The sequence below is a fragment of the Corythoichthys intestinalis genome, chromosome 7 (genome assembly GCF_030265065.1).
Source record: "Corythoichthys intestinalis isolate RoL2023-P3 chromosome 7, ASM3026506v1, whole genome shotgun sequence".
In the NCBI taxonomy this organism is placed as follows: domain Eukaryota; kingdom Metazoa; phylum Chordata; class Actinopteri; order Syngnathiformes; family Syngnathidae; genus Corythoichthys; species Corythoichthys intestinalis.
Window position 1 is genome coordinate 12,167,607 of NC_080401.1, and position 14,931 is coordinate 12,182,537.

The 14,931-nt window shown below is 39.1% G+C and overlaps 1 protein-coding gene across 2 annotated transcripts in view; it reads right to left on the reverse strand.

The window, feature by feature from the left end:
* Positions 1-5,084: 5,084 nt before the first annotated feature.
* LOC130918591 (contactin-associated protein-like 4) overlaps positions 5,085-14,931 on the reverse strand; it is a 167,215-nt gene continuing 157,368 nt past the window's right edge. For both annotated transcript variants that reach the window (XM_057840413.1, XM_057840414.1), the window contains 3 exons: positions 9,940-10,155; positions 6,894-6,965; positions 5,085-6,023 (listed from right to left, as the gene is read on the reverse strand). In XM_057840413.1, coding sequence (XP_057696396.1) covers positions 5,833-6,023; positions 6,894-6,965; positions 9,940-10,155 — 479 coding nt within the window. In that variant the 3' untranslated portion in view covers positions 5,085-5,832. The remainder of the gene's footprint in view (positions 6,024-6,893; positions 6,966-9,939; positions 10,156-14,931) is intronic.

Consider the following 14,931-nt stretch of genomic DNA (forward strand, 5'->3'; position numbering starts at 1 on the left):
CAATGGTCTTGTATGTCTTCCATTTTCTAATATTTGCTCCCACAGTTGATTTCTTTACACCAAGCGTTTTACCTATTGCAGATTCAGTCTTCCCAGCCTGGTGAAGGTCTACAATTTTGTCTCTGGTGTCCTTCGACAGCTCTTTGGTCTTGGCCATAGTGGAGTGTGACTGACTGAGATTGTGGACAGGTGTCTTTTATACCGATAATGAGTTAAAACAGGTGCCATTAATACATGTAATGAGTGGAGCCTCGTTAGACCTCGTTAGAAGAAGTTAGACCTCTTTGACAGCCAGAAATCTTGCTTGTTTGTAGGTGACCAAATACTTATTTTCCACTCTAATTTGGATATAAATTCTTTAAAAATCAAACAATGTGACTTTCTGTTGTTTTTTTTTTCACATTTTTGGTCTCTTATGGTTGAGGTTTACACATGTTGACAATTACAGGCCTCTCTAATCTTTTCAAGTAGGAAAATGTGCACAATTGGTGGTTGACTAAATACTTATTTGCCCAACTGTACAGTTTCGTTTGCAAGTTATTTGTTAGTGTCAAGGCTCCGGAGGGTTTAGGTTAGTGCGAGTCAATGGCACCATTATAGCATGCCAATAAAAAAACGATACAGCTCTACGAACAGATCCAACACAGTCAAATACATTTAAAACACAGATCATTGTTTCAAAACACACATGCGGCCAAAACAATTTCACACCAGACTGCCGTAATTCATTTAGTTCTACAAGGACTTATTTTTTAGATGCGTAATACGACCCAAATAAAGAGGAGTGCTTCGGTCTCTCGTTCTCATGCTACATTCGAGGAAGGTGGGAAGCCTGACTTATCATCCTCGGTGGGTACCAGTTTTGACCTTAAAGCATTCCAAGCGAATGTAAACAGCAAAGACGGCTGATCGCCACAAGTTGTTTTTTTATTTTGGCCTTCAAAAGACATTTTGACCTCCAGCAAACCTGACACCTCATAAGCGATCAAGTGATGGAGGCGTACTTATGATATTTTTCCAGATCAGAGGTTGGAAACCCTGACTACCCACCTTCCTCAAATGCAGCAACAAACTATCATTCAGGTTTCATACAATGGTGTAAATATTACATTTAATTTGAAACCAAATTAAATTAAACTGAACTAGTGCTCCACATCTATGTGCATGTGTTGTGGACCCTTCCGTTAGTTACAAGTGTTTGTTTTGTTTGCTTTGCTTAAATTAAATGAAACAAGCTTGATACAAATAATATTCTAACAGCTGATGACCAGTATTGTCTACTCTCAATGTGTTTTCTTCAGTCAGAAAAGTAATAGTTTAAAAAGATTAAGCACGATAAAAAGTGCACTAATTAGGGGTGTGATGAATTAAAAAAAAAAAAAAAGGACACCACTAATTGTAATATTAGTTCATTGTTCATTGTGGTTCTTCATGTGTAATGTTTGTTTTGTTTTTCAGTTTTGCTAAACGTACAAGTGCACTTAGTGCACTTTTTATCGTCGCTTTTGGTTACGTAACACCTGGCTGAACGGACTTAAGACGTACGTGAGTGTGAAGAGGTGTACCAATTCGTAGGGCTGACATTTCAAGCCTTACCCCTTATTGCTACGTTTGAAGGGCCAAGGGGTACGGGTAGAAAAATAGAAATGGGATGCGGCCGACGTGTCCTTCCTCGGTGCATCAGTAATGGCCCCATTTACAAAACAAAGGCTACTTTCTGTCCCAAAGTGGGACAGTCTTGGGGATGATCCCAGGATGTCCCAAAATGGGACACCCATGGGACTTCTAGTACCTGCCAAAATTTGTGATAGTTTTGGACAATGTGGGTTTCCACCACTCCAACATAATCAGGCAATGGTTTGCAACTAGTGTTGCTCCGATACCATTATATGGCCGCGATACTTGACTGTGCAGTATCGGCCGCTACCGATACCATACCGATACCACTCCGTTAATATATATATTTTTTTTTTCAAAGAGCTACATACTTGGATGGGAAACCATTGCTATCATGGCTTTGTCAGGCTGCTGCTTACCATTGCGAAACAGGAAAAAGACCAATACAAAGTGACTCCAGTAGAACTTTTTATTGCATACCTGGCACGGGTGACAATAGTTGAATAAACCTTTGGCTATCAAAGGCCAAAATAGTGCTAAATTCGTCAAATTAAAACATATATAATACTAGCCCAACAGTAAGAAAGTACAAATACAGTCGTAATAATAAATGAACTGAACTTTCTTAAACCTCTCAAAGGCCAAGCAGTGCAACTTTCATGAAATTATAAGTAATAATAATAATAATTGACCACAGCATCCTGTCTCTCTATTAGCCTCCCTCTTTGTGCACCAGCAGGGCTGGGTCGGGCCCAAAATGTCAATTATTGAGTTCGGGTCGACGCGGGCCGGACTTCTCTCTCGCTAACTTTTTAAAAATAAATATATATTTATATATGTATACTAAAACAATCTATATATGTATACTAAAACAATCTATGGATGTTAAACTAAGGAATACTTGTTATAAAATAAATAATTTGGCATGCCATAGCAGGTGAACACTGTGGCCCTGCCCTCTTTTTAATCTTCCCCTCAGCGAGTCCGCATCCATTACATTTTTGACCTTGTATTTCCTTTTCGATATGGAGCAGCAAGAAGTGAAAAACTAAAGACGGGGGAATTGAAAAGGCCAACATGCACCGGTAGGAGTGGGGTATGGAGAGGCTTCAAATTTATTGTTGAAGGTGCTATACAGAAACCTGTGTCGGCTTCCCTGAATGTAAACGAATGTGGCGCTTTGCTCTCATACGAGAAATACTGTATGCTTAACAAACTTTTCCAGCGTTATTTTGTTGTGTAATTTATAATGATCATAAAAATACGTAAACTATTTAAACATTAAGAAAACTTTTTTACTGCCCACTCGAAGAAATTAAAATAAATGTCGAATCCACTATCCGCCTGATGGAACAGACACACAAATATAAAAGACATAAATGATTATTGAATATGCAATGGGTTGCCAAGGGCCTTGCATGGCAGCAGCACCTTTGGTGTGGGAATATGTTTGTGAAAGGGTAAATGTGTGCTAATGTAAGGCGCTTTGCGCATTGTAACAATATAGATAAAGCGCTATATAAGTATTCTCCATATACCATTTACCATGCATCTTAGTCTTGTTTAACTAACTTAAATGACCGCCCTCATTTTTATTTACCATGCGATAAATGGACTCATTGCATATCGCGACAGGCTTAGCAACTTCAATAAAACATGTCATTAGTTAGTTAGAAGGACTTACAATCTCCTGTTGTTATCATTCACGGCCGACGTGCAGCCAAGCTTGGCATTAAAGAGACAGGACACAACAGCGTACCATCCTTTGTTTCTTTAAAAATAAGTCAATGTTTTGGACTCTGGTGCGCTTTTTTGGCTTTGTGCCGCTTTCCCCGTTTGCATACTAAGCGTCCGACATTCTGAACTTTCCACGCATATATATTTTTTAACCCTTCATTAACCGTCGACGTGATGTTGTGCTCGTCGACGGATTTACGTCATCGATGACGTCGACTATGTCGACTAGTCGGGACAGCTCTAAAGAAGATTCTTCCCACGCTGTATGGCAAGAGAGGACTTTCATTGTGACGTGGATGAAAATGTGTGGTCCAACAGGGAGGAATGACAAGATGTGTAGAAAGAATGAGGAAAAATCCCGACATTTAGCACTCAAAGTTTAGTTGTGCCGATTGTGTACGATAGCTAACTACACATAAAATGTCACCCATTGTGGACATGTGTCTGAAACTATTGTGCATTTTCGTCTTGTTCTTGTCTCGTCAGAAGAAAACTGGCTTCGTCTTGTTATGTATTAGTCTCCCAAAACACATTTTTAGCTCGTTATCGTCTTGTGATCGTCATGAAAAAGTGTTCGTTGGCAAAATATTTTCGTTATCTTCATCGTTGACGAAAACAACACTGATGCGCCTCTAGCAATTTGTCGCCCTGGGTGAACGCCCAACCCGCCCATGTTAGGAAACGTCACTGAATATATGAGTAATTGAAATTGCCTAAAGTACCAGAATATTGGTGGTCACGGAACAAGTAGAGTCGGAGAGGTAAACATGGTTATCTGTAGGAACTTTTGATGTCCACCAGGTGTCAATATTCTGTGACACACTATCCATTCTGTTTAGCAATGTGTCGAAATGTTACATAACGCTGAACACTTCAGCAAATTTCTATCAAGATCAAAGAAATATTAAAAAAGTCGTTTTGATGAACCTTGCATTATGTGTTTATTTGCAATTCCGGTACTTCATATCTTCATTTCAATGGATTTTCCTTTTGTTGTTGCGTTTTAACAAATACATTATGAATTTCATTTAACACAGGTCAAGGGCAAATATTAACCATGTATATTTTTTATATTGGTATCAATATAAATATCTTTTCTAATTTTAATATCTAATTGACTAGTCTCTTCATCACTAGTCACCCGGTGTCCCCTTTCCTCCTCCCCTCTGGGGAGAGGCTATTTTTCAGCCGCAGCCTCCTGACTATCTGGACCACTGGCTGGATGGACGTCCTCATTGCCCCCCCCCCCCCCCCCCCCCATCTCATCTGGCTAGATGGACCTCCTCTTGTTCCCTCACTCTATTGCATCTCTACAAACTGTAACTCCGTCTGCTAATTCCCATTAGCAGTCCTGGTGCATCTTGTCTATGCATCCAGGGAGTGGATCTTTCCTGACTGTGGTTCTCCCCAAGGTTTCTCATTTTTTTCAAAGGGTTTTTGGAGTTTTTCCTTGCCGACATGGAGTGTCTAAGGATGAGGGATGCCCAGGACTTGGACTTTATTTTATTCATCTACTGTTGCTGACTGTGTATCATATTGCCTCTGCAAAGCCCTTTGAGACAACCTTGTTGTGATATAGGGCTATACAAATAAAATTGAATTGAATATAGATGAAGTTGAACATCTGTTAATCAGTCTGCATACAGTCACATCTTAATCTTTTCAGCATGCAACTAATGAGAAGTATAAAATCAAAACACAAAAAATATCTAAGCATCAAATGACTGGCATTTTTTTTTAATTCATTTGCAATTTTCATCCAATGTACATTTATTTTTCATAACAAACCCCAAAGCCCCCTCAAAAAAGTATTTAAATATTAACCTTCCACCACCAACGATCATTTTCTTTTAAAGAAAAAACCCTGAAACACTGTTGTAACAAATGTAAATACATATACAAAATATCAAACTAGACAATTATGTATGGTGAAATAAGTTAATATTAAACAGGAGGTGCCCCATCTGATTTGGCAGCTTGATAACTGTTTGATGCAGGACACATTGAATTTAATCAGCTCGTCTCCCTCAGAGTCTGAAGTTGTGGGTTTGAATCTTCGGTCCGTAAGATTGCTGACAATCCATCACAGAGTCGCCACTCAATGGCTTCTTCAAGATATACATGAGCTGCTAAACCACTTCAATCCCCCAAAATACCAGTTTTACAACATTTTCATACAGTATGCAGAATAAATTTGGCATTGGTGCTTTGAATAAGACATTACGTAAGATTTATTTTAAATACTGTACACAATCACTTTATTCATATTTTATAAGATCCACACTGTTAAAATGAGAATACTAGAATACTGACATCTTATATCCACTCATCACTGATATTTTACCAGTTGTGCAAAGCATACAATATTTACAAATCAAAATTAAAAAGTACAGATAATTGACCCAGGGCTCTAAATGCGGTTTTTCGTAAAAATGTGCTGCAGATCAGAGCCAGTCTCTTTTGTCAGTAACACTTCCTTCATATGAAAAACTCTTTTTGGTTATCATTGCGAGCACTATGGTAGTTTGGTTCGTCATGGACATCGTTAACAACGTCAGGCTGTGATGCTTTTACATCCGTGTTCCGATACGTCTCGTGTCTGTTGCAGGTGATTCTGGCGATGATGGCCAACGCAGAAACAGTGATAAAAATCACCACCGCTATAACACCTACGAAAAGTGACGTTAATATTAGTCAAAGATGCCTCACATGTACCAAAGAGTCAGATATATATTGCTGTTAAGGTATGTCAGCTACGTTATCTAAACGTGGTCATAAAAAATCTAATTCTTAAAAAATATGAGATTAATTGCACATGAGTGCTTGATAAAAATAAAATACTATACTGCACTATACTAATAACTTGTAAATTGTAAACATTAACATAGATGTAAAGTACACACACTCACTGCTGTGTTTGTATGAGTTTCAAAGTAAAATCACTTGTGTGAGCGAAGGATTTAAGGGACGAAAGTCTGAAAAGCACTGGCTTAATGCAAAACCTCCAGCGTAGGTGAATTTTAGTCCACAATGCAACAACGATATGAAAACATTTCTATGTTTGAAAGTGCTGCTTGAAGCAAGAACAGACAACCAATACAATCAAAATCCTATGTTTCCTCTCATACTTCTTGATGGACATGCAGCATTTGTACAAAAGGTGGTGGAAAAGGTAACATAAATGAAACAAGTAGCTATTGAAAATGCTTTTGAACAATATTGATAAACATAGAAGGTAACCCACGCAGTGACATTTAATGCATAAGATTCACAGCCCTTTTCCATGGATGCAGATGCGTCATATAGTTCTGTCAAGTCATGATAATGCTTGACCCACATTTAAACACCTTTTAAAGTGTCGCAGGTTATATTTATCATTGATTGATTGGTTATTAAATATCAGTTACTGTGTGATGCTTGCAACAGTTTTACATTAGGCATCTGGAAAAGAAGGAAAATGACTAACTACAAAATGGTTCATCGCATGTTTGGAAAAAGACACAAACAAACTTTATAACTTCAATCATCTGATTCAGTACCTCCAATTACAGCTGAGTCTCTCCTGATGGTGTTGACTAAAGGTTGACTTGGATCCAGTGAAGGAGGTGGGTCTGGAAACATTTTGAAAAGGAAGATAAAGCCAAAAAAGAGCTGCAGTGTACTATAGGCATTATTGTGTTCTCCTTTGTTTACATATATAGTATATGAATGAATCATAGGCGTAGGTTTGGTCTCAACATTGGTAGGGACGATATAACAGAATAACCTGCATGTAAACGTTTTGCTGGGGACGGGACATTAATAAGACCAAACAGATTATTGAATGGGGGTCAGAGCTAAAATTCTCATGAATATGAATCTAATTGATTGATACAACGTTTGATTCAAAACTTTGCTTTTCAAAACTACAAAAGAAACATTTTGAAGTGCAAGTCACTTTATTAAAAACAAAACAAAACGGGGAGCTTTCCAAGAATGGGTCCACTTCTGCGGGACACTGGAGCACCCGTTGACTTAAACTAATGTATTTTAAAAGTGATTTGGGAAAAAAGTAATGAAAAAAAATCAAAGCTATCCAAAGACCGATCTACATCTGAGGCGTACTACACAACCCCAAGACTTAATCCAAAATACTCTCATGAAATTCTGATGTGTGATATAATTTCACAGATTTTTTTTCATGTCAGTTCATGTTATGTCAGTGCCCCCCTGAAGTGGACCCATTCTTGGATAACTCACCATTTTTCTTTTTTTTTTTTAATAAAGGGACTTGCACTCTGTAGCCACCGCGTTGCGTTACCGAAATGCACATAATGCAAACAATGATCCAAATGAGGGACGGCTAGCTTGACTTCGTTGTTCCTTGTGGAGGCTGGGTTAACTGCAGTACTTTCGCAGGTTAGCAAGTTCAGACAGTTTAATTTTATGCTAACTCTGATGCAGTTCGGACTTTCAGTAGCAAAAATAGTGGTGTTTCCATCACCTACCCTGCTCCACCCATTGATGTCTTTTTATATTACTTAAAATGAATTCTGCTTGCCAAAAAAAATAACACTATCCCTCCTCTTTGAAGAGGGTGGAGGCGGTGGCGTTTTGTCGACATGAATCTGTCGGTGCTGTATGAGTGTGCGTGTGTGTCTGTGTTGCATGGTCAAGTCATCAGGCAATCAAACGAAAAATTTACTGGCACATTCGGCAAAGTGAAAAGGGATACATGTAAGTCTGAATATAATGAAAATAATTCACTTAATAATGGTAGGGTCTATTCTTTCCTTACAACATATGGGCAGACAATCTCAATTACCTATATAACTGAACACATTATATAATGCAAAGAAGGTTGCTTAAAAGTTGGTGGGGACAATTTAAGCATCCTGAAAAGTTGGTAGTGTCTCTACCGTCGCTATGCAAACCTACGCCCTTGGATTGAATTAAGTGAGAAACATTTTGTAACGCCTTATTACCAGAGGCAGCTGGACGATACAACAGTCATCAAACTGAAAATAACTCAATCTAACATATGAGTCTGACATATGGTGGGTTGGGGCGTGTGCGTGCGTGTGGCTGTGTCCGTGAAAAACTATTCTCATGATTCTCATTATTTTCTGAATTATTTTCCTACTTTAATGATTAAAATTAACAAATATAAATTTTAGACAAAGATAAGATTAGAAATCACTTCAATAGAAACTGTCTGGCAAACACAGCTGCAATAAAAATGCCAAGATCCAAACGAACTGAGGAAAATAAAGTTCCGGTAATTGGTTTCTATTGGTGTGGAAAGAGTTACGAAACCATTTCTAAAGCTTAAGGACTTCCGCAGACCACAATGAGATCTATTATCCACAAGAACAAACTTCAGGTGTGGGAGGCCTCCCCGAATGACCCCAAGAGCATGGCGATGACTCAACAGAATATTACAAATTAACTTAGTACAACAAGTTAAATAACCGCTGGCATTTCTTGAGGTCAGTGTCCATGGCTCAACAATAAGGAAGAAATAGACAAATTGTAATCCGTAGCAAAGTTCTAAGAAAATAACTAATAACCTAAAAACAAATGTACCTGTCTTCCTATAAAACAACAACAACAAATTCAACATCAGAATGATTGCCAAGACTTTGGGAGGATATTATATGGACTGATGGGATGAAAAGTTGAACTTCTTGGAAGGTGCATTTTATTAATTCTGGCAAAAATATAACCTAGCATTTCAGAAAACAACTTCATACAAATAGTCAAACATAGTTGTGTTAGTGTGAGGATGTGGGCTTACTTCTTTACTTCAGGACACAAATGATTTGCTGTAATTAAAGGAACCGTAATTCCTGGTCTTTACCAGAATTTCCTGAAGGAGAATATAATACCTTTAGATTGTGACCTCAAACTGAAGCAAACTGCAGCAGGTCAACAATCCAAAACATACATACAGCATTGTACATGCAATTCTGGGGCAGAAATACTTCTACAGAAGTTCTTGATTTAAATTTTTTTCTGGTGTGGATGGTCCAACCGGGTTTTGGGTCTGGAGGGAAATTACTTTTTCATGGTATTGTAAGTAACAAAGATACATTACAGGGCCAAACGTTTGGACACACCCCATTCAATGCAATCCAACCCACTGGATAAAGCAAAAAATTCAACTAATTAACCCAGAGAAGGCATGCCTGAGAAGTAAAAACTGTTTCAGGTGACTACCTCTTGAAGCTCATCGAGAGAGTGCCAAGGGTGTGCAAAACAAGAAATCACAACAAAATGGCTATTTTGAAGAAACTAGAATATAAAACATGTTTTCAATTTTACACATTTTTTTGCTAAGTATATAATTCTACATGTTCATTCATAGTTTTAATACCTGCAGCAAGAATCTACAATGTAAATAGTCCTGAAAATAATGACAGGCATAAATGAGAAGGTGTGTCCAAACTTTTGACCAAATGGCCGGAACAGAATAAGAGAGAGAAAAAAGACAGCAGAAAAAGGTAGAAGTGAAATGTAAGATTACTCTGTAGACATCTTGTTTATCATTTATACATTGTTTTTAAAACTGGGTGCTGTATGGTCAAGTATTGTTTTCTGTTGTACCTGGTAAAGAATGTGTTGTTACTGGAGATTGGGGATTAGCAGAGGACAGAGAACCACAGTTTGACTGTGTCAGTGGGCCTGTGATGGCTACATGCCTGCCAGGTTGGAACAGAGCTGCTTTAAGGGGGCTTATGGAGTTAAAGTAAACTGCTGAGAGACAGCCGGTGAAGCCAACTGCAGCCACCTTGGCCAGCTCCATGTCCACAATATCAGCATCTGGAGACAAATAAACAAAAATAACATGCAGGTAGATTTAAGAATGCAACTCCCAGTGACTCTTTTTGTCATATTCACACTGACGAGTCTATTTAATGACTATTTTTCTCCCTTACTATGTACAATATATTGAATGTTGAAATGGCTAACATACGTACATGCATAGTTAAAATTGTTGTCATGCTATCATGCTACAGTAATTTGGTAGGATTACAGTGGAATGAAAAAGTATCTGAACGTTTTGGAATTTCTCACATTTCTGCATAAAATCCCTATCAAAGAGGATCTGGTCTTTGTCAAAATCACACAGATGAAAAAAACTGTCTGCTTTGACTAAAAACAACCAAACATTTATAGGTTTTAATATTTTAATGAGGATAGCATGCAAACAATGACAGATTGGGGAAAAAATAATTAAGTGAACCATCACATTTAATATTTTGTGGCCCCCACTTTGGCAGCAATAACCAACCAGGCGCTTCCTGTAGCTGTAGATTAGTCTGGCAAATCAATCAGGACTGATCTTGTCCCATTCTTCTCTACAAAAATGCTGTAGTTCAGTCAGATTCCTGGGATGTCAGGCATGAATCGCTGTCTTTAGGTCATGCCACAGCATCTCAATAGGGTACAAGTCTGGACTTTGACTTGGCCCTCCAGAGCGTGCATTTTGTTCTTCTTTAACCATTCTGAAGTTGATTTACTTGTGTGTTTTGGATCATTGCCTTGTTGCAGCATCCATTCTCTTTTTAGCTTCAACTGTCTGACAGACGGCCTCAGGTTTACATACAAAACATCCTGATAAACATTTGAGTTCCTATTACTATTAATGATTGCAAGTTGTCCTGGGCCCTGAGACAGCAAAACAACTTCTCTGACTGTTGATTGATGAACATCCAGATTTTCAGAGATGGTTTTGTATCCTTTCCCAGCTTTATACAAATCAACAGTCCTTGATCGCAGGTCTTCAGACAGCTCTTTTGACCGAGCCATGATACACATCAAGCAATGCTACTCATCAAGACAATTCTTACCAGGTGTGTGTTTTATAGTGTGCAGGGCAGCTTTAAAACACTCATCAGTGATTGGGCACACACCTCACTTAAATTGTTTGGTAAAAACTGGTTTCAATTGCTCTTTAAGTCTCCCTAGACCAGGGGTCCCCAACCTTTTTTGCACCACGGACCAGTGTGATTTGGGTCTTTTTTTCACGGACTGGTGTTGTCAAATTTTGCACCCTAATAAATTTTTTCTCCCAAAGCTTTTGTGGCAGTGAAAAAAGCCCACTTTTATATAATCAGTTGTACTCTCAATGTTATCCAATGGTGCTAAAAACTATTTACGCCAAAAACATACATGTGAACACAAAAATGGTGTAAATTAATGCTTAACGACACGGCAAAGTCGTTAAGTGAGAGCTGCGTGCAGATGTTGTGTGCATCTAACATGGCAAATGTAAGTTAATATTCCTTTCTTTGAAGAAAGTTTGCAGTGTGTACTTTGGAATCGCTGCATTCGCAGTCATTTTTAACGTTACGCGCTTGCCAAATTCGTTGGAACACCGGCAATGTGAGGCAGAAAAATAAAGCAAATATGAAATAACATTTGTTTTTAGCCCCGTCGTGTTAAGTGCAGGGAAAACACAACTCACCCGCTGAATCAGTGACTGAATCTCCCGAGATGGGAGAGTGACAGAAGCCCGCTTCACAAAGATACGATGTTGGAAATTGTAGCAGTTTTCAGTGTTCTCCTAGCGATGTCAGGATATTCCGAAATCGCTTTAGTCCAGAACCTCGGTAGAGTTGTTGTCTCAAATGTACGTTTAAGGTCGCCGTGATTTACGATCTCTACAAGCTGATATTCCTGTTGCACAGACATGCTCGATTCACTCGGTTTATTCACATACGGGTCACGAATCCACTCCATTGCAGTTCGTGGGTCTTTAGTGATTGGGAAGTAGCAGAGATTTTGTTTTCTTCGAGGTCGTAGGCTCATCTTCTGGCTCGTCAGGTTCCCTTTTACCCGTAAAAATCTGTCCAAAGACGTCCGTTTTTCTGTCATTCTAGTGTGGGGCTAATTATTTCCGGGAACAAATGTGATGGGCGAGGACCTACGTCATACCTTATTATCGAGGCCAAGCGCACATAGATATACAAAACAAGATGTACTGCCAACAGTCCAATCAATGCATTTCTATGACGACCTCCTCTATATCTAGAGTAGACAGGGATATTGGTGTGTTAAGCGGCACAGGCCAAAGTCAATCGGCCAGAAAGCAGTCGTTGATAAATTATCTATTATTTCTGTGCGGCCCGGTGTTGTGCCGAAAAATAGTCGCCCCGCATGAAATGTCCCCCCTGACGGGAACGCTTATTTATAACGCTTTATTGAGGTGAAAACATCAAATGTTTTCATGGACGCATTACAGTAATGGATTTACGGCTGTAAAATCAGTTTTAAATAAATAAATTACACAAAATACTAGTACGGTATTTTAGTAACAAATCGTGGACTAGGGCCACATAACCATCTTTGAACAGAAATGTATTAGTCTACAGTTTTTTCATGACCATTTCCCAATGACAATCATACAGGTATGACATTTATTAGTTCAAGCAGAGTAAAATAATACATATTCTCGGTTGAAGAAAATTGTTTCCATTTCCATCGATTGGTTAGAAAAAGCTGTTTGTACGAGTGACGTGTGGGCGCTCAATTATAAAATAAATAAATAAATTAAATACATTAAATAAATGTTCAATAAAGCATAAATAAGCGTTCCTGTCAGGGGGGACATTTCACGCGGGGCGGCTCTTTTTCGGCACAACACCGGTACCAAATGCGCCACGGACCGGTCGTTGGGGACCCCTGCCCTAGACAGAGGGTTCACTTACTTATTTTTCCCCCTTCTGTCATTGTTTTTATGCTATCCTCATTAAAATATAAAAACCTATAAATTTTTGGGTGGTTTTAGTTAAAGCAGATACTGTTTTTACATCTGTGTGATTTTGATAAAGATCAGATCACATTTGATGGTGATTTTATGCAGAAAAATGAACATTTTCAAAAGGATCAGATACTTTTTCATACCACTGTACTACATGAGGTAATACCTGCAAACCCCTACAACATTGCAAACTAAGACAAGACAAGATTATTACCAAATTCTTAGAAGAAAATGTTCTTTACCACTGTCTGAAAAAAAATGACTGAAACACACTTGGGTCCTTGTGATTACCAATTCAGGTTACCTGTTACCATGTTCCCCTCTACCTTTCGTGCAAACCAGCCATATCTCGTCTCATTACCCTGTCTTTGTATTTAAGTTCACGGTCTCAGTTCAGCCTTAGTTGTGTCATTGTCCATGTCACTCCGTGTGTTCTTGTCTGGTTTTGTTATGTACATTTTTTGCTAGGTTGCTATTGGGTTCACCTTGTCATTTTTAGTTTTAGGGGCCGTTTCCATGGTGATGCTCCAAGAATATGACAAAGTTCAACAAAGCGACAGCCAATGATGGACTTCCTTGACAACAGCTTCCTCAGCTCGGAAGACAACACATCCACCCACTCGAAGCAATGGCGTACCCCCACCACAAAAACATGAAAATAAAATATATTTAAATTAAAAATATTATAAAATCAGTAAATTAAAGCCACCGATCTGCCATGTTTGCTGTTTTGAATGCTTACTAACAGCGACTGCGCATGCACAAAGTGACGTGTGCGAGTGCTGACGTCATCGGAGCAAGAGCAGTCCATGCATATGGTTGCGGAGCAATACCAGCAATTGGATCGTTCCGCTTTGGAGGCATTTATCAAAAGTTTGCATCTTCGCCTTCTGTTTTCACCGTCACCATGTAAAGGTGAGGCCATTCCGCAACACAATTGTTGCGTCTTGATGTCGCAGCGTCACCAAGTAAACGTTGTGTACTAACTCCCCTTTTCGCCTGTTTGCAATGTCAGATGCGTTGCTGGGGTCTCTTGGGCTCAAAGCAAGGAATCCCTTGGGCCCTCACCCCACACATGCACACCACAAAAATTTGGTTTCTGCAAACATAAATATACGACAAATAAGTAAACAATGTACAAGGCCAGCGCAAAAGAAAAAAAGCTGCCAGACAATATACCCTATTCATTCATTTTCTGAAGCCCTTATCCCAGTGGTGTCGAAACTATTCCACATAGGGCCGCAGTGGGTGCTGTATTTCATTCCTACACAACAAGACGACATCTTTACACCAATCTGGTGTCTCACAAGTGTAATCAGTTGATTGCAGTCAGGTGCTGCTTGTTTTAGCACAAACTTCATTGGTTAAACTGTCTGTGCTCGATTGGTAGGAACAAAAACCAGGACCCACAGTGGCCCTTCAGGACAGGTTTCGACACCCATGCCTTATCCTAATGAGGGTTGCGGGCTCCTATCCCACCAAACAAACAGGGTGAGGAAGGATACACTCTGAGCTGGCAACCAGCATAGAGTGTATCCAGTCGGTCGCATGGAACAGAGACAAACAATCTTTCATGCACACACTCATACCTACAGACAATTTGGAGTGTTCAATCAGCCTACCATGCATGTTTTTGGGATGTGGGAGGAAACCGGAGTACCCGGATAAAACGCACACAGGCACGGGGAGAACATGCAAACTCCACACGCCGGAGCTAGGATTGAACCAGCATACTCAGAACTGTGAGGCAGATGTGCTAACCACTCTTCCAACATGTGTTATAATATAAAACATTTTAAATAAAAAAAAAATTACTAATATACATAAGTAAC